At 44.4% G+C, this 21,089-nt stretch overlaps 1 protein-coding gene across 2 annotated transcripts in view; it reads right to left on the reverse strand.

The window, feature by feature from the left end:
• Positions 1-20,346, reverse strand: part of PPP2R5E (protein phosphatase 2 regulatory subunit B'epsilon) — a 74,313-nt gene extending 53,967 nt beyond the window's left edge. Inside the window, exons 1-2 of one of the 2 annotated variants that reach the window (XM_075843752.1) lie at positions 19,921-20,346; positions 5,641-5,804 (exon numbers count right to left, since the gene is read on the reverse strand). In XM_075843752.1, the coding sequence (XP_075699867.1) occupies positions 5,641-5,797 (157 nt within the window). In that variant the 5' untranslated portion in view covers positions 5,798-5,804; positions 19,921-20,346. The remainder of the gene's footprint in view (positions 1-5,640; positions 5,805-19,920) is intronic. The other variant, XM_075843751.1, reaches the window with a different exon arrangement.
• Positions 20,347-21,089: the final 743 nt, after the last annotated feature.

Here is a 21,089-nt window from a genome sequence, read left to right on the forward strand (position 1 = left end):
TTAATAGCCAGGATAAACCCTTTAAGGATCATTGGTACTAATCTCTATCAGTCTAAAACAACAGAACCAAGGACAGACACAAAGACTAGGACTATCACTCCCTACCCTGCATATCTATGGCCTTCATAACAGGTCACGCTTTTGCTTCCATTAATTCTCCCCTTTTCCCTTTATCTCAAACTAAACTACAGGCCTCTTGCACATGGCCGTTTTACGGCTTTGTAAAACCTCAGTAGTGTGGATACCTAGAACAGAATCCACAGAAGATTATGGGACCCTACTATACCTCCATATGTCTTCGATTTCACAGGAAGGTCTGTTGGATTCCATAGGAGTCACTGGACACCTTAGGCGGAGTTCCCACATCACAGATTGTTAACGCAACAAAGTCTGCGACAAATCCACGCCGTGTGAACTCCGCCTTATTACGGAGCTATTCTCCAATAGATTGCCTAACCCCGTGTGTCTAGGTACAGCCCCCATGTGCACGGCTTGGCCCAATCATATTGCGATGATTGGAGACTTGCGATCATTTTCACTTGATCATATTAGGAAAAGGCACGCAAACACATATATAAATTTTATTCTCAAAGACACTTGACAATTCTGTAAATAGGTCAGAGCTCCAATGGATGATGCTTCAATTAAGAATAATTACTACATGTGCTATTATTAATAGAGATGAGGGATTCTATTAGTCTGAAGGAGACATACTTCTGTTGTATGACATCTAGTCTTCTGTATGGTTGCGGCTACTACACAAAACGGATAAGATCATGGATGATCGAGTGACTAATCACATGACCGCATCCCCCAGGCGGATTCAGAAGTGTTTACACTAGTAGACATTATACAGACATCACTGTACCAGCACACTGGGCTCTACACATGCTCAGTTCTTACAACGATACAAGACTAATTTTTGTAAGTAAAAATTACATCTGTCATTAGTAAGCGGACTGTGGATACAGAAAAATATTAACGGTTGCTGGGTTCATTCGATTTCGTGACTATGATTCCAGCCGTTTCATATAACAAGTTCCGCAGCAATGTTCATACGTGTGGCTGTGACTGGTACTGCAGTTGGGCCCCACTCACTTAAATGAGCCTTTGCCTCTTCGTTTTGATGATTGTCCTGGGTTGGAACCCCTGGGATCTCACGTTACAATATGGATCGGTAATATATGGATCTGTAATGCGGCACCCATAAGCCCATACTCTTCCATTCATTATATGGAGGTAATATTTTTTTTTTTCGTCTTGTATTATGGCGGTATCCTCCCCTAGAAGTAATGCTTTCTAAAGATTACATCATTCACATGAATGGCAAGTAGTTCATTATAACAAATATTCAAGATCTGTCATAGTGGAATGCAACCAAGTGATACGTCAGACTGTCACATCCCTAGGCTGGCCCTATGCATTAACCCCTTAAGGCACAACCTAGTTTGGGCCTCGAAGAAGTAGCAAATTATTTAAATTTTCTCATCTCCGCATTCCAAAAGCTAGAGCTTTATTTTTTCCGTTGGCGTAACCGTATAAGGGCTCGCTTTTTGCCGGATTCGTTGTATTTATTTTTTCATGTTGATTTATTTTTGTATGTCCCCACATTCTGAGAGACATAACTTTTTTTTGCTTGTTTTTGTACCGCTGAGGGAGCTTTATGGGGGCCTATTTTTCACGTGGTAAGTTGTCGTTTCAATTGGTACCATTTTGAGGTAACAATTTTTTGATTACTTGGTATTGCTTTGTGTGAGAGGCAAATAATAGAAATTCTGTCATTGCATTTTAGGTTTGTTTTCACTGTGCGGGATGAAAGAGTGTTTTATTTTTATAGTAGGGGTCATTACGCATGCAACGATACCGATTCCGAACTCATTTTGTAAGAGGAAAATAGTGGGGTTTTATTTTTTAGTCCCTTTATTGGACTTAAGGATCTGATCTGCTGATTTGTATAATACATTGCAACACTTCTATATTGCAATGTATTACGCCTGTCTGACATGCAACCTATTAGGTCCTGCCTTAGGACCCATTCACACGAACGTGAATCTCGTCCGTGTGACAGCCGTTAAAACAACGGCCGTCACATGGACCCATGTATTTCAATGGGGCCGTTCACACGACAGTTGTTTCAACGGAGCGTGTGAACGGCCCGTTGAAAATTAGGACATGTCCTATTTTCCTACGTGTCTCGTATCCCTCCATAGACTGTAGTCTGTGGGGGATACATGACAAAACGTCACACACGGGTTCACCTTGGACGTGGAAAACGGCAGTATTTCACGTCCGAGGTGGGCTACGTTCATGTGAATGTAGCGTTAGACACCTGTTCCGGCACCATCACACCACAACGTACTATTTCAACATAGAGTGGGAAGGGGTTAAAGTTGTTCAAACCTTCCAATTTTGGTGCGATCGAACGCCAGTCGAATGTATATGGGGCACCCAGATAGCCCACAACCTCAGCATACGTGATCCTTCGAACGTCCTTCTCCCCATTGAAATAGATATGCAGTTTTTATGATATAGATATATATATATATCTCTATCAAAAGAACTAAAATAAAGAAAAAAACATTGTTCCATATGCAAATACACGTTTTGTTGCTTTCTGTGGTCGCCTGCACTTTCAGCCCTCGAAGTTGAATCACTGACTCGGGAGAAGGAAATACAGAGGAAGTCATTATGAAATACGGTAAAATGAGCTCATATTTTGGTTGTGTGTGAGTCGCAGGCTTTCCAGAATGACAGCTTTTTCAATGGGAGTTGCCGACCGCTTGGAAATCCTGTTTTAAACGACTTCAAAAACACTTCTTCACCGGATATATACACACACGCTACTCTGGCCCATGTAACCCAATTCACACCGGCACAAGCCCGTGTAACCACAACCACCCAATACTTCATAAACTGATGATTATGAAATAGTCCCATCTAATAGTCCCATCTATGCAAACGTATTATCACCCGGGTCTCAGGGAACCAGAGCAACCACACAAAGTCATGAGCACTCAACATAGTGTAGGTAAAGTCCAAAAACAACTAGAAGTGTAAACGATGAATAAAATAGAAGAATATTCTTTGGAATAGTTGCCGAATACACCACAACAAAATAGTAGACTCTGTTCACATCGGTGTCGGAGCTGCTGTCCCAGATCCCCTCAGCTTTGAGAGGAAGAATAGCTTCTCAACAAAATGAGGGACGTCACAACCAACACTATTATTATAAGTCAATGGGGTCTATTGGGTGCCGGTGGTATCCATCAGATCCGGCAACGCATCCTGGTATCCATTATAAGCAGAAACCAGGTTCTTGAGTAATTCTCCTCTTAAAAAAAAAAATGGAGCCATTTCTTAGTTATATCTGCATGTAGGAAATTGGAGTAGCAATCAATATGGACACAATAACGTCTCCCTACAGGAATTGCCACCCAGTATTCTCAGAGGGGTAAATCTTAGTTATGTAAGGGCGCATCCTGTTACCATATCGCTGCATAACTAGGCAGATTTGCGGTTTAGGACTTTATATAATGGGAGTCAGACACAGTGGGAGCTGTACTGGCAGCCAAAAAAGTGGTCACCCAACTTTCCCAGATGCAGAAATAACTAGATGAACAGAAGAGAACACCACAAACTTATTCTTCCAAGTGATTATATTAAGGGGAGGAATGCTTTTGAATTAGTTCATCAGTTCCATTCACACTAGCGTCATGGCTTTGGATTATAAGGCTAAGTTCACATGTAGCTTAAATACTGCAGAATTTCTGTCTGGATCTTCTGTGTAGAAATACTGCAGCGTTTTTGCCAGAGAAATTGACTTGCTGCTGATTAAAGATCCTTACAGCAAGTCAAATTCCACACATCTGTTGTGCAGGTTTTTTTTTGCAGCGTGTGGATGAGATTTGTAGAAATCGTATCCACTTTGCTGCTACTGTGATACGCTGTTGAAAAGCTCCATGGAAATTCTGCAGTATTTACGCTACGTGTGAACTTACCCCGGATTGACACGAGCGTGTTCGGTTCGCGATATACGGTCCGTATGTCGGCCACATATCCGGGACCGGACACACTGCAGGGAGACGGGCTCCTAGCGTCATAGTTATCGATGACTAGGTGTCCCTGCTTCTCCGCCGAACTACTGTCCCGTACTTAAAACATGATTACAGTACGGGACAGTTGTCCTGCAGAGAGGCAGGGACTCCTAGCGTCGTACATAACTATGATGCTAGGAGCCCGGCTCCCTGCAGTGTGCTCGTTCCGGGAAATGCGGCCGACGTACGGACCGTATATCACGTACCGAACACGTTCGTGTGTGGGAGGGCCTTAGGCTCTTTTCCACACAGCAAAATTTGGATTAGTATTTTGCATCAGTATCTTTAAAGGGGTTTTCCCATCTTGGACATTTATGGCATATCCACAGGATATGCCATAAAAATCCGATAGATGTGGGTCCCACCACAGGGACTCGCACCCATTTCTAGAACGGGGTCCCCGAAACCCCGTTCTAGCTTACTCAGCTCCTGCGGTCTCCCGGCCACATCCTGGTTAGGTGGTCGAGAGTTACGGAAAAAACCAAGCTCACTGAGCTACGCTTTTTCCATAAGTCCCATAGAAGTAAATGGGAGCTACGGAAACAACATAGCACGGCGAGCTACGCTGTTTTCGTAGCTACTGAGTTTCGGAAGCAGTGTAGCTCGCCGTGTTATGGCTGTTTCCGTAGCTCCCGACCACCTAACTAGGAAGTGGCCGGAAGGTATCGGAGCCTAGTAAGCTAAACCGGAGTTTATGGGTCCCCGTTCTACAGATAGGTGCCATAAATTTCCAACATGGGAAAACCCCTTTAAGCCAAAACAAAGAGTGGAACCAACAGAGAAAGAGTATAATGGAAAGATTGGCACCTCTTCCATGTTTTGGTCCCACTCCTGGTTTTAGCCTCCAAATACTGCTGAAAAGTACAGCTGCGTAAAAGTGGCCTAAGGGTGGCTTCACACGCAGCAGATTTTGCAGAAATTTCTGTGACTGAAAATCAGTCCCATTCATCTGAATGGAACTTGCAGCAGACGAATGGAATGGATTTTGAGTCACAGAAATTATAGCGAAGGTGAACAGATACTAAGAGGATGTGCATACTGTGAACATATGTATGTATTGGACAAGTATGTATATGCATAACATCCTCTGTCATTAGCTGTAAGGCTGGAATCACACATGCAGTTTTTTCAGCCAAAGACAGGAGTGTATTCGAAAAGAATGGGAAGTATAAATGAAGGACATACTTTTCCTTCCTTTTAGATCCCCTCCAAGCTTTGGATCAAAAACGGTGTGTGAGAGTCCAGCCTAAGGCCAGGATCACACACACGCAGTTTTAAGCACAGTTTTTTACGTCTAACACAGAAGCGGACACAAAAGAAAGGAGATGTATCAGTCTTTTCTTCATACCATTCCTTCATTTTGGATTCACTTATAGTTCTTATTAAAAAAAAAAAAAAAAAAACGTGTGCGCGCGCGCGCATGCGTGATCCTGGCCTATAGGTCTAACTTGTTTGTGAACACATTTTCTGTAGAATCTAAATAATCAGATAAAACCCATGGTAGATATACTCGGTTGTCAGATACATATACAACGCACTCACTTACCTTTAAGCAGAGGCAGAGGCGTTAACTCTATAGGCTTGCCCTGAGACCTGAACTGTGAAGAGCTCTGTGACCTCTTCTGCCGAGCTTTTCTGACGGACTTCCGTGAAAATCCGTCTACTTTATCCACTGATGGAGGAGTGGTTGGTGCTGAGGACATATCCCTACTGAAGACAAGAAGACAGAAATTATAGTCAATTGTAAACTTCCCAAGATCAGTAATGGTGAGAACCACAATTTTGCTTTAAAGGGGTTTTCCAGTCCTAAGAAATTGATGGCCTTTTCTCAGGATAGGCCATCAATACCTGCTCGGTGGGGGTCCAATCCTCGCCACCACCACCGATCATACAAGTGCTGCTTCCCCTTTATTTCAACCTGCTCGTACTGTGAATCGCTGATACCCTTCAAGAGTAGGTTCACAGTATGTCAAGTGAAGAGGTCTGTAACACTGTGAACTGCTGCTACAAGTGTCGTCGTCGATTCACGGTACGAGCAGATAAGGAATGAAGGGGAAGCAGGGCTCGTACGGGCGCCACAGTCCCTTCAAAACAGCAGATCGACGGGTTTGCCGAGAGTCGGACTCTCCACCAATTATACGTCGAGGACAGGCCAGCAATTTCTTAGGACTGGAAAACCCTTTTATTTAACAAACCTAAAAATACATAAGCAACCATTGAGTAACTCCTCACAGTAATGTGTATAGGATCTGCCCTATAATGTACTATGCTTTATAAGCGTTATAACCTGTAGAAGTGGCTCTGGGACATGAGTAATTTTCCTGCTCTGAACTTCCAGGAAAGTATGGATGTGTATTTCAAGTGACCTGCTTGTTGACAGTTTCTATATAGCAAAAGATTTTACACTACACTGTGGACAACACAGAAAGTAAGTGAACGCTGCAAAAAGCGATAAAAATAAATAAAATCACAGATGCGGGATTTTACAGTTTTTTTTAGACTTCATAGCCAATGTTAACCAGTGGAGCTTCAATTTTCACGTTGAACATGAAGTCCGATCTGCGGGCAGCAAGTTATAGAACAGGAGGAGCGGAGAAGATGGACGTATAGTTTTTTTGGTGAGGATTTGGTAAAAGGAGTCTTCCAGGCTTAAGAGTCCAGTGGGCGGTGCTACTCCATGATTGACAGCTGTGTCTGTACATACAATCATACAGTGAAGAATGTCAATCATTGAATTATTTTAAATCAATTGTCATTTTTTTAATTGCATTTTCACAATATGACATGAGAGCGGAACAACCATGTGCTGGCGTCTCATATCAATAGGGACAAAAGATATGCAAACTAAGCGGAGACATCGCGTGGCAGACATACTAACCGGAGGACGGAGTTCCAATGAGTTAACAACTAGGCCAATGGCCCGAAGTCATTTTCTTTAATATTCATAGTGCTCAAGCCGGCTACAATATCAAGGGCGATAAAGGACAACTACTGCGCCAGTCTCCAACCACTCGCTACCTGTCTCTCCAGCTGTGGTGAAACTCCCAGCATGCTCCAATAGCCTGCAGCCATGACAGAATATGTCAACATCACAGCCAATCAATGACATGAAATAAAAACTAAGGGAACCCACACCCATCACGAGAACAGGGGTCCCCCAACTCCCATAGCGCTCTCCATTTACATCTACAAGCCTGAAGGAAACAGACCAGCAAGCTGTCTGGAAATTGGTGCGAGTCACAGGGGTATCAGGATTTTCTATTAATGGCCTGTCGTTAGTGCTTCTGACCCCTGCCAATCAGTGCAAACAAGGCGCCGCGGCTGCACCACTTCAATGTTTATCCAAACTCCACGATCGCACTTGGTACTGCAGCTCAGACCCACTCTGCTGATCTGCGGATGTTCAGGGGGGCTGTTTTCTATCCAAGCACAATCCAAACAACGACTAAAAAGTTCAACGTGAGGTCTTTTTTTTGGCTAGCACTACGCGGAGACTTTTTGTAGCAGGACTTTTTTCTATAAAGTAATCCAAACCTTGACAGCGATCATGTAGCAGTTACAAAAAAAATAGCTAGGGACTGGACCGATTTTGAATAGATTTTCAAGCAACTCAAGGCATTTCTACATACAACTTTGCAGTGTTTTTTTGCAGCGAGTGATGAAAAGTGTATGTGTAACCCCAGTCCTTGGCCGCATGTTGGAATAATACGGTCAGTCACCTGGGTAGCACAGCACAGAAGTCTCTACTGCTTGCAACTTGGATTTGCATACTCAGGCAATGGAAAAAAAATATAGCGTATAAAGTTTTGTGACCATGTAGTAGTTATCTTCGATGGTTGGAAGTTTGCCTACAACTTTTTTCCCCTTAGGGAAATAATAAAGTTATGCTAATGCAGCAATTTTTTGCAACTAGCAGGTGATGCCATAGAGTCCCAGCTTTAAAGAGTATCTGCCCTTTTGCAAAACTTTTGATATGTCAGAGAGACATATCAGAAGTTTTGATCCTTAGAGGTTTAGGCGCGGAGACCCCCACCATCGCTTAACGAAGGTGAAGAAGTGCACCTTCGACTGTGATCGGCGCTCCTTGTTAGGGTTGAAGACTGGCTCATAGATGTCCTATGTGATCCCGTCTTGAGCCTAACGAGGAGCGCCGATCAGTGTCAAAGGTGGAGAGCACTTCTGCACCTTCTCAGCGACAGTGGGGGTCTCAGCACCCGAAGCCCCACCGATCAAAACTTCTGATATGTCTCTATGACATATCAAAAGTTTTGCAAAAGGGCAGATACTCTAGGAGGTTAGGACTCTATCGCATCAACTGCTAGTTACAAAAAATTGCTGCATTAGCACAACTTTAGTATTTCCCAAATGAGCATGCTCGGCGAATGTGGGTTACGCCAAATGTACACGGCCGTATCATGGCTCTGTACAACCTCAGATATAGGAGCCATCGGCGCCTATTGAAGTGTATAGTCCTGTCCCATACTGTACTTCCATATGTCTCTGACCTCATACATAGACATACATTTGTTTTTTCTGTCCAATTTTGTATGAATCCAACAGAAAACGTGTAACAAAGATCTTTTTTCAGGTGGCTTCACACATAGTGCTTTTGTTTTTCCCTAGCGTTTTCTGCGTCAAAAAACGCTGCGGTCAGATGTTAGCTTGAAGTCAACGGGGAAATATAAATATATAAACGGAAGCTTGCCTCTTCAAAAAAACGCAAGTGTCAATGTGCGCGGCATTTTTTAAAGGTGTCGGAGACATTTTATTCAGAATAAATCATGAGGACTCCGCATCACATGATCTTTTATACACATGATGCAATGTGAAAAACACCACTTAAATAAAACGCAGGTAGTAAAATAATTGACCTGATGAAGATGCCGGTACGGCATTGAAACGCGTAGTCATATTACCAATAAATTCCATTCATCTTATACTCTCCCGTACATCATTTATCAATATTATCAATATTCTGAACCTTTAGTCCCTTTGTCTCATTGAAGTGCAGCAGCGCCCGCGGTGACTCCTTTTCCTGCTTATCCAGCGCAGGTAGTAAAATACAATTAGCAAAAAACCGCCACCAAAGCCCAAAAAATTATGTACTACTTTACTTTCGGGCAAAGAGGAATTTCATCAAAAGACAGCACTGCGCTCTCTGCATTAGCCACAAATGAATCATAGAAGTATCATTGTGTCTTGTCTTATGCCAGAAAAATAAGACTGACATGGCAAAAATGGATATCCAACTAAAAAACAGGATATGGGAATGCTGCCGACAGCCCTATTTTCGTGCCGTGCTCCCATACAAAGTGTGGGAGCACAGCCCGTAAAAGACGAAAAGTAGGACATGCTCCATAATTCCTGGCACGGTTCTACGGTACGGACACCCTTCCATAGCAATACGGAAAGGTGTCCGCGGCCTATAGTACCGGGCGGGTCCTTAATTGCGGATTGTATTGCGGTCCGCAATTATGGAGATTTTTTACGGTCGTGTGCATGGGGCCTAAGGCTCAGTGCAGGAGCTGTATGTCTGGAGCCAGTGACTAGGCAGGATCCAGTCCTGTTAGATTAAGAAAGCGTATCCTGATCTCATAGGACGCACAGTTATACAACGCTATATACAACACAGAGCAGTGTGTGTACGCAGGACAGTAGAGCAGGGCGCAGCATGGAAATCTGTACTATGCCAAAACAGATCAACTCCCGACACAAGAGGGTAACGTTAAGAAATGACTTCGTCTTGTTCTTTATTACAGTTCAAGATCCAGTTATAGGATTCTCCCCCATAACAAAGGCAGAGGGTCTTCTCGCTCACTCTCCAGTATAGTAAACAGAAGATAGGGAAGCGTTTCTGTACCACACAAAAACGGGTTCCCACGTGGCGTAAACGTTGTGGAATTTCCACAACGGAATTCTGTAGCATTTACAGTAGCAGCAAAGGGGAGGAGATTTAGAAAAAATCACAGGCTGCAGAGTCACATGGCCTGCAATGTCATCCAGGGAGGCTGGCCTTCGCACAGAGAAGAGGGAGGGGGCAAGTATGAACCACGCTTTTTTTTTTTTTTTCACATAGCGCTGCATTGCGCATGGCGAAATTCCGTTCGAAATACCGTTTTTAAGGCGGAAGGCGCTGCGCGTTCCAGGTCGGTCAGTTTTTATGAATCGTATTTCAACCCGTGGGAACCCGGCCCAATGTAGATAGAACACGTGTACACCACCAACTCTCCTGTTAAAAATGGTGGAAGCAGAACCCTAAATATAATGCGGGGTCCTTGGATAGAGTCGCCGAGGAAAAGTTGCAGAGACCCACCAGGAGTGGTGCAGGAATGGAGGAGAATTGCTTTATTCTTTTATGGGTTTTGGTCAGTTTTTTTAGACCACCCCCTGTAACATATAGCTATTACAACCCTTCCCACATCATTCCAAACTCATTTTTTTTTTTTAGCATTATTCAAATCAGATTTTGGCATGTGCTCAAGATTTTGTTGCACTTAACAAAAGTGAAATTCCGACATGCTGAAACCTGGCGTCCTACAGTATGATGTCATCACAGGAAGTTCTATGGGACACAGTAAACTTATATCGGTCAGGCTGAGTTCACACGTCGCGGTCAAATTGTGGGTTACTTGGTGCACAAAATCGCTGCAAAATGGTATGGTTTTGCTGCAAATTGCAGAAAAACGCGCATTTTGACCAAGATGTGAAAACCCTGCCTCAGTAGCTAGGATATTCTCTGTTTAACCACTTTAAGGATACGGCCTATTTTGACCTTTAGGACCAGTGATTTACAGGGGTCACATTACAAGGTCCATAACGGTTTTATTTTTCCATTGCCATATAAAGTATGTTTCTAGGGGACGAGTTGTATTTCGGCAGTTTTCTAGATGTTGTTCTTGCGGCGTTTGTCATGCTGTATAAATGACTTGTTTACTGAATCTTGCGGCTCAGTACAATTACAGGGATTATAAATTGATATATTTAAGCTTTTACTATTTTTGTTTTTTTTTTGCCATTTACCGTGCAGGTTAAATAACGTGATAATGTTATAGATCGGTTTGTTACAAAGGTCGCAATACCCAAAGTGTACTTTATTCTATATATTTATTTATTTACATAATAAAGCATTTTATATTTGGTTTAATCAGATGGGATCGGAGCCTAAGGCCCCATGCACACGGCCGTGCCCGTAATCACGACCCACAATCAGGGCACCGCAATTACCTCGGGCACGGGCGGCTGCCGACTGCCACCCGCATTTTCGGGCCGCGCTCCCATACAAAGTATGGGAGCACGGCCGCAAAATAACAGACATGTTCCATAATTTTCTCAACATTTCTATGCCAGCGATACGGAAAGGTGTCCGCGTTCAATGGAAGTGAGGAACTGAGGCTTATTATGGTCGTGTTCACGGGGCCTAAGAGAAAGGATGCGAGACGTGCAAAGGACAGATCTGATGTGTCTGGATAGTTGGCCATCTATTATGGGACAGGGAGCAGAACCGCACAACTTGTGGACTTTTCATCTACCAGCCATGTGTGGCCAAACTGGATTCTGCATAACAGTAAGACAAACCCATGTCATGCCCACTAATGGCCATGGTATTGTCTCCAATACAGACACGCTGCCAGCTATCAATGCCCACATGGTAGAGTCACCTTTCCAAGACTTTTGCCATTTACTAATCAAAGCACAAAAGTAGCAAACCAACAAGAATTTGAAGCAGAAACTGGCCTAGTCTTGCTAGTAAGGGCTTGTCCACATGTAACGGAATTGCTGTAGAAAATTTCTGCAGCATTTCCACTAAAACTAGCAGACATTCTGCTGCGGAAAAACCGCACCGTTTCCTGCATTTTTTTTACTGCAGAAAATGGTGCGGATTTTGCGGTGTTTTTCTCAGTGCTGGGAGATGGTGACATCTCCTCTGAAAAACGCAGCAATTCAGTCCACTTTTCGCAGCAGGAATCACATGCTGTGGTACGAAAAATACGCACCGCAGGTGAATTTCAGGATGGAACTTTTACGAAGCGTGTGGATGAGATTTGTTGGGTCTCACCTACTTTGCCGCTACTCTATTCTGCTGCGTATTTTCCGTCCACAATTCCGTTGACAAGCCCTTAGGCTTAGTTCGGTTTGTTAAACACCGTTATGACAAAAAAGTGAGGCTTAAAGGCTACCATCTCCTTGATTTCAATGGGAAATACGGCGTTCTGTTCCGACGGGGCGTTATTTTACACTTCATTTTCTAATAACAGCGCGTATAAAGAAGAGCATGTCACTTCTTGAGTCGTTTTTGAAGCTGTTTTTCATTGACAATAGAAAAGCAGCTCCAAAAGCGGCCGTAAAAAAAACGCAGCAAAAAAATCTAGTTTGATTAAAAAACGGCTGAAAATCAGGAGCTATTTTCCCTTGAAAACAGCTCCGTATTTTCAGCTGTATTTTGTGAAGCGCGTGAACATACCCTTAAAATTAAACTCTGCTCACATCTGCGTCGTAGTTTCCGCTTAGAATGGAAATCGCAACACAGTGCTTGTGATTCAACCCCATTCACATGCTGCAGAAAAACATCCATATAGATCTGAGGGCATGCTTTGAATCAGCCCTATCCGCGGATTGCTCCTGGATTTTGCCACAAATTAAGGCCCCACGCACACGACCGTAGAAATAGTCCGTAATTGTGGTCCACAATTACAGACCCATTCACTTCTATTGACCACGGACACCTCCCTGTATATTTGCGGGAAGGTGTCTGGGCCGTAGAAGTGTACCGCAAGAAATAGGACACGTCCGTTCTTTTGCTTTTTACGGGCCATGCTCCAGTACTTTGTATGGGAGCACGTGCTGAAATTGCAAATGTCTGTCCACGGCCACTAGCGGCCAGCCGTGCCCGTTATCGCGGGCGGTGATTACGGGCACAGCCATGTGAATGAAGGCCTTAAAGGGCAACTATCAGTAGGTTTGGAGCTTCTAAACCACCAGCATTTCATTATGCAGCTGGGATTTAGCGTTCTAAACCTGGCCACATCAAAACCGGCCGATTAGGCAATAGGCAATAGTTAGTAAAATAAATGACAGGTTACTGAGAGGAGTCCGGTGGCATAGGACACGCGCAGCGTACAGGCCTTGGCTCCATGTGCACTATAAGCTTGCGCCCGATGCTGCTCCTGGACTGATCTCAGTAACCGGTAAGTTATTTTACTATTGCCTCAACGTCTAGTTTCTGAAGTAGGCAGGTACGGAACACTAAACCCCAGCTGCATAATTACATGCCGGTAGTTGAGCGGCTCCAAACCTACTGGCAGGTTCCCTTTAACTGTATTGCCGGCTGAAATCCACAGTAAACCACATGCAATTTATATGTGGGCTTTCCAATGTTACTTGTATGAACCCGACCTGAAAATAATTAAATTAAGCAAATTGCCCCCCTGCATCATCTTGACTGTACTAACCCAGTGCTGGACAAATCCCAGGACTGAGGTGGCCAATTCACCAAGCAATTTGCTGCTGGCGCTAAGCGTTGCTTTCTAAAGTTTGGCTATGTTCACATCTGCGTTCGAGGCACCGCTAGGGCCCCCCCCCCCCCCCTGCTGCTGATCTGGCAGGTTTTGCCGGAGTTAACCGGAGACACTAACGCAGCACGCTGCGCTATTGTGTCCGGTAAAAGCATGGACACACAGACAGAACCCATTAAAGTCATCGAGTTTCGTCAACAACCGTCGGTATCTGCTGTGCAACGGTTCCGTTATTGCCTTGTTCTGCTCCTCTGACCGAGCAGCACAATGGAACAGCACAACGCAGTTGTGAACCCAGTCCGTAATATGGTGCGCAATTACAGACCCATTCAGTTGTATTGGCCGCGGACTCCTTTCCGTATCGCTATGGATAGGTGTCCGTGCCGTAGAAATGTTCCGAAAATTATGGAACATGTCCGTTCTTTTGCATTTTACAGGCCGTGCTCCCATACTTTGTATGGGAGCACGGCCCGAAAATGCAGGCGGTCGGCAGCGGCCGGCCTTGACTGTGACGGCGATTACCGGAACGCCCGTGTGCATGGGGCTGTATTGTTGACTCAATCAAATTGGAGTGGTGTCCATTGTCAAGAGAAGTTCTCTCTGCTAGTAAAGAATCCAAAGTCATAGCTTTCAAGAGTATATATAGTGCTACATGAACGGAGCAGTCTGCACACAATACGGAGGATTAATACAGGAATCTTACAATATATAGGTAGATCTGAATATACCTTCATTTTTTCTGCGGACTGCCTCTTGTTTGTCCAATTGGATCGTGACAAAAAGTCAGTAGAAAACTTTGTATCCAGGTGGAAATGTGAGTAAGTGCTACTGTGTTCCGACAGATGAAGGGACTATTGGAGCAATTGTTCTCAGGATTAGTGGGGGTGCCAGTGGATGGACCTCTATAGATATCCTATTATGCCTGATGCACATGAGTGTGTGCTCCGGCCGAGTCCCGACTGTGATCCGTGGAAAGATAGGACATGTCCTATCTTTCCACGAATAGCAGAATCGGGTGAGTTTTCACGGACCCGATTCACCCGCTAAAGTGAATGGGTCCGTGAAAACTATCGGGTGCCGTTAAAAACGGCCCGTGTGGCACATCGGTCGTTTGCAACTGGCATTAGAGAGTTCTGAATTAATAGAGAGGGTTGCTAGGTTCAAGATCGTCGTCTCTTAGAGTGGAGAGCGGTTACAAAGCGCGTCTTTTGCTCTGGAAAACCTGCCCTTTCCTGCTTTACACAGACAACACACTGATTTGAATGGGCAAAGTGTGAGGCTGGGTTCACACGACCATGTTACGTCCGTAATGTACGGAACGTATTTCGGCCGGAAGACCCGGACCGAACACACTGCAGGGGGCCGGGCTCCTAGCATCATAGTGATGTACGATGCTAGGAGTCCCTGCCTCTCCGTGGAACTACTGTCCCGTACTGTAATCATGTTTTCAGTACGGGACAGTTGTCCTGCAGCGAGGCAGGGACTCCTAGCATCGTACATAACTATGATGCTAGGAGCCCGGCCCCCTGCAGTGTGTTCGGTCCGGGTCTTCCGGCCGAAATACGTTCCGTACATTACGGACGTAACATGGTCGTGTGAACCCAGCCTTATAGTTACTTTCCCCTGTGGTTGTGCTGCAGGGAAATTAAATACTTGCTGACAGGTTTCCCCACAGATACCAGCTGATCACTGGGGGTCGCAGCGAGGAGGCGGGGGACGGACGGACACTGATTAGTTTATTGATAAGGGACATTCCTGACAATTAGGGACTGTCAAAAACAGGGGATATTTTTAACCAGGATGTTGTAGGTGAATCAACAGTCGGATTGTCAGCAGCAACAGAGCAGCTTTATCTAAATATAAATTGTGTTTTACAGCAATGTAAGCGTTCTGCTACTGCTGTTTATCTTACAAATAGAACGCAGGCGTAGGATACAGCATTTACAGAAGGGTAAAACCAAGCCACTGACCATAGCAGAAAACATTTCCGTAAAGTAGGACCCCAAGGAGCGGTTCGGAGAAAAAACCTGCAGTATTTGAAGAAGTAAAATCCTTCAGGGAACGTAAAGAGATTTTGAGAAATTAACAGCCATTTTTCAGATTTTAAATTTCATTTTTCTTCCCCACCGTCCAGAAACCATAACTTTTTAATTTTACCTTCAATTTAGTACTACGAGGGCTTGATTTATGCGGGACATGTTGTAGTTTTTCGTAGCACCATTTATTGTACCATATAATGTACTAGGAAACGTGAAAAAAGGTATTTGTGAGGTAGAAATGGGAAGAAAAAAAAAAAACTGCGATTCCTCCATTGTTTTTTGCGCTTCGTTTTTACGGAAATCACTGTGCAATTAAAACTACATGTTAACATTATTCTGCGGGTCAATACGATTACGGCGCTACGAAGTTTATAACGTTTTTTTTCTATATTTTACAAGAAAAAAAAAAAATTGTGAAACATAAAAATTTCTTTTGTGTCGCCAAATTCTGAGACACATAATTTTTTTATTTTTACGTCGATTAAGCGGCATGAGGGCTTATTTTATGTCATCTGCTGGTGCTGGTCCACTGTGTTATATCAAGTCCAGAGTCAGCGCAGCACAGTCCAAGGGCTCAAAATTAATAATCATTCACCCTGCAGGGGCTACTATTTGGTTCATCCACCATGTCAGTTTTGCAGGTACAACTCTATAAATGTTTAGGGTACAGATACACTGGGCAGATAAACAGCTAAAAAGTACACAGCGTATCCATCTTGGGAACCGCAGGGAAATCCACCCGAAAAACTGCACCAAATTGTCCAATGTCCGCTGCAGAAATATGTAAAGGGAAAAAAAAAACAAAAAAAACAGTTGATACTTACCACCCGGGCGTTGTCATGGCAACACGTATCTCTGCTCCCAGTACAACCCGGCCTTCTAGGATGATGCTGTAGTCAATTTGACCGCTGCAGCAGTCACATGGGATGAAGTGTCACCACAGGAGGCCGGGCTACTGTCAGAGCAGAGGATCAAGTCACTATGACAACAGCCGGGGGCAAATATTAATCTTTTTATTATTTTTCAAGCAAAAATATATTTTATTTTTTTCTGAATTGAGATTTTTGCGGCGGAAGCGCAGCCTTTTCCGCCACAAATATCGCAACATTTGCTATTTGTTTGCGAGTTTTACCTCCCCATTGAATTCAATAGGAAAAATCAGCAACAAAAAAGCAGCGATTAAAAATTCAATTTATAAACGGTTTCTCTGCGGATTTTCTCAGCGTTAAGGAGATCTGTTCAAATTCTACCCACTTTTCTGCTACTGTAATAATGAAATCCGTTGCAAAAAATCTGCAGTGTTTACGCGGTGTGTGGACGTACCCTTAAAGTGGATTGGCTGCCTGGATTATATTAATATTGCTGATAATTCACTACTAGGGTAACATCACATGTAGCATAAATACGGCAGATTATCCGCAACGGACTTCGTTACGGAAAACCCACAGCATAATACAGTAGCAGCAGAGTGGATGAGATTTGAACAAATCGCAACCACACGCTGCGTAAATGATAAGCAGGAAAAAAACATTCAGAAATTGAACCGCGGTGCGTTTCTTTAATCCGCAGCACGTCAATTGCATTTGCATTATCGCTGCTTTTTTGTTGCGGGCTTTCCCCAGTGAATACAATTGGGAGATAAAACTTGCAACAAACAGCAGATGTTGCGCTTTTTTTGCAGCGGAAAAGCAGCGATTTTGCCAAAATAAAACGCAACTCAGAGAAAAAAATAAAAATACCCAGTATTCTGTGCTTCTTTGTTCAGGCCGGCCTCCTGGGATGACGTTTCGTCCCATGTGACCGCTGCAGCGGTCATATGGGATGAAATGTCATTCCAAGGCTGCAAAACGTCAGGATGTCGGATGGACGCCTGGCCAAGGTAAGGATCTTTTTTTTTTTTCAGCGGCATTGCAGGACTTCCGCAGCGGACTTTCCAGACGAAAATGGCATTTGGTGCGGTTTTTCGGCCTGAATACCCTGCAGTGCCCAGGGCGGATACGCCGTGTGCTTTTACGCAGTGTATCCGCCCCTGTGTGAACATACCCCTATGGTCAAAAGGGATTTGAAAAGAAAAAAAAACTTTTAGCCCACATTATCACACGCACTAGTGCAGAACTATATACCATCACAGCAACACTGAAAACTAACGCACTGGCCACAGCAAAGAAACAAATAGTCATATGTGGAGAGAAAGAACTTGAAGCTCGGGCCACAATGCAAAATCTGAATCCAGGCCTCACGCCTAAAATGCGCCATTTATAATCCTGGTGTCCTCTTATGTAGCAGAGGGCACCAGGTGCAACTCCTACCTCCTCACCCTCTTTCACTACAGCCCTGCATTTTTGCATCGTCCCCCCCGTTGATCATTATTTGGCAGTAGGGGTCCGATCTTCTATAGTGATACAGCATACAATGGGCGTCAGACTGCGTGCGTGTCATGGAGGCCGATGCACCGACTTCCTTAGTGTATATTTAGTAGCACTTTCCATCACCTGCCTGATCAATTATTAAGACTTCTTTACGACACAGATAGCGTAATATTCCTTAACCCTTCCCAGTCTAACGTGTGTAACTTAAGTGCTTCATTCAGAAGAATCTACACGTGATAAACAACAAACGTGATTTTCCTGTAATTGCAGTTTGCACGGCTTGCCATGTATCTATGCTAGGTATGCAGGAGGACAGAACGACCCAGAGCCGGCCATCATGTGCATGTGTGTAATGGGGGAAACAAGTGCAAGAGGTGAAGGGGAAAAGACTGACGCTGCAAAACAGGCACATAGCTCCCAACCGAAATAACATTACATAAATCAGCAGCCTAGCCCGTGTAATGTCACATGCAGTATAGGGGAATGCATGCTCAATACCAGCGGCAGGTAACCCAACACATTATGGGAGCCTTCAGTAGGCCATACATTACATTCAATGTCCCAGTCTATGCGAGATATAGATATATATAGTGCAGCATGGCATCGACTTGAATGAACAAGAACGAGCCGCAGACACGAACAGGACCTGCTCTAAGTTTTGCGGTCTGGTCCCACGACCCTCACAAGGGTCTGTGAAAAACTTGGTAATGTGCACGGGGCCATAGAAATGAATGGGTCAATGAATTATCCCTTAAAAAAAAAAAAAACAGATAGCGCACGGACGCAAAAAAATGGTTGTGTACAAGTAAGCCTAAAGCGGTGATTCGTGGGATATTTACAGTATGTGTCATATTAAGAGACGCCTCCAGGAGGTGAGAACTATTGGTCTTTGATCAGTTAGTCTGACCTCCAGGACCCCCTTCCTATATTCACACAGACACAGCTGCTCGTCCGTATGGGCGGCTCGGCCTGGTATTGTAGCTTGTCCCATTCTCCTGATCATTCTGCTGATCGGCAAGGTCCAGAACATCAGATCCCCACCGATCAAATATTGATCGCCCATCAATGTTAAAGTCCCCAAAAACTCTTTATGGAATTAAGTTATCAGCAATTCATGAATATATTATAGCAGCCCCGGAGAGATGAAGACTATCGGTTATACTGTCCTGCAGGCACTGGATATGGCAGCCTGTACTCTGACAATGCTATGCTTCCAGAAACTGTCGAGGGGGGGGGGGCTCAACGCATCTAACGCAGTAAACACAGAGGGTAACCATGTGCTAAAACATTTGCTGCCCCCCCCCCCCCCCATAACAACATGGAATCACCCATCCCGAGTTCTCAACGTAGGCAGCGCGTTGTTACAGCAACCGATACTGATCCATATAATAAACAATGACCCCCCGCGCAGCCCCCAAACATCAACCGCATCCCCAAAAGCCTCTCAGTGGCCTGGTCCTAGAGTCGCTGAAAACTGAGCACCCCTGAAATAAGTGGAACTATCCAATTTCTAGGAACCCCCGACTTCAAGAACAGTCATCTCCCCCAGATGTAAAGACATGAAAGGAAGAGGAGAATATGGTGTCATCCCCCCATATTTACAGCTCAGACTGCACACAATATATAGATATATATACACATATAATAAGTGGCGCTTAGTTACCTGGGATATAGAATTACATGATAAAAGAGATAATCTTACACGTTGTATATTTATAATGTAGACATTTCCTCCCATGCATTACACATACACATTGGATGGCTGGATGTAGCAGTGTGTATATATATATATATATATGTATATAGTGCACACATGACACTATATATTGTATACACTTCTACACCACACACAGGAGGGGGAGGGTACACGGTGCTGCTGTGAGGGGCAGGAATGTCGCTGGATTACCTTGGAGCTCTTAATAGGGATTAGAGATTGTGCAGGGGGTTTCCTGGTTACCGGCACTGCTGGCACAGAGGGCTCTCCCTCCCAGTTGGTTGCTTTGCTCTCAGTTTAGGCCTCAGTCCTCAGTGTTTCCCCCAGCAGCAGCTTGTTCCTGCGAGCCCGGGATAATCCTCCTCCGTTCACAATCTCCTCGAAAATCCCTGACAAAAAAGGGAGTCACATTCCCCGGGCTTGGGCCTTGACTGCGTCTGTCCCCGGGGGGCAGAGGGAGAGGAGCGCTGCTGGGTACGGTCAGGTCTGTGCCCCCCTCTTGTCAATTTCCTCTCTATTGTCAATATCACTGGGCTGAGTCCATGGCACACAGAACACAAACACAACCTAACCTGCCTTGATCCTTAGCCCCGCCCAACCCTGTGCTGACGAACGGGCACGTTCAAAAGCAGGACGCCTTGTGATTGGCTGCGGCGCGCTGCTTCCACACCAGCAGAGAGGCGAGGGCCCAAGCCTAGCAGGCTAGTGTGAGAGCACAGAGCGCTGGTGAAGGGACTGTGGGATTGGTCGGTGCGGGAAGTGCCCGTATGGAAGAGGGGGTAGGGCGGGAAATGCTGTGCAGGAATGGGGTGTTGTTTTCACTACACAGGGGGAAACTACTGAGAGTGAAACTTCATAGTGGAGGGCAGGACATGGCCACCCTGTGGCGAATGTGTAGAAACTACAAGTCCCAGAGTGCCATGCAACTTACTCTAGTAACAGGTCGCTCAGGCTTGCTGCAGGGTCAAGGCCTCTTTGCATGAAGCAATATTCTCCTTCCCTGTACAGGAAATAATCAACATTGTATCAATATATTTACAACTATAATATACACACAGCAAGATACTGTAACAATAAGGTTATTTCTTAAAGGAATTGTCCACTTTCTGCAAATGAAAGTTATTTTTTGTATTATTAAAAGTTATACATTTTTCCAGTATACTTTCTGTATTAATTCCAGACCATTTTCAATATCTCTGCTTGCTGTTGAAAGTGGACAACCCCTTTAAGGTATCAACCATTTGCAATGCAGCGTCTGCCCGTAATGATATGGCTATACAAATGAATGCATCTTACAGAAATTAAACGATCTGCATATAGCACAGGTAAAGTCCATAGATCCGTACCTGTGGACCTCATGC

The sequence above is a fragment of the Rhinoderma darwinii genome, chromosome 12 (assembly GCF_050947455.1).
Source record: "Rhinoderma darwinii isolate aRhiDar2 chromosome 12, aRhiDar2.hap1, whole genome shotgun sequence".
NCBI classification, from domain to species: Eukaryota; Metazoa; Chordata; class Amphibia; order Anura; family Rhinodermatidae; genus Rhinoderma; species Rhinoderma darwinii.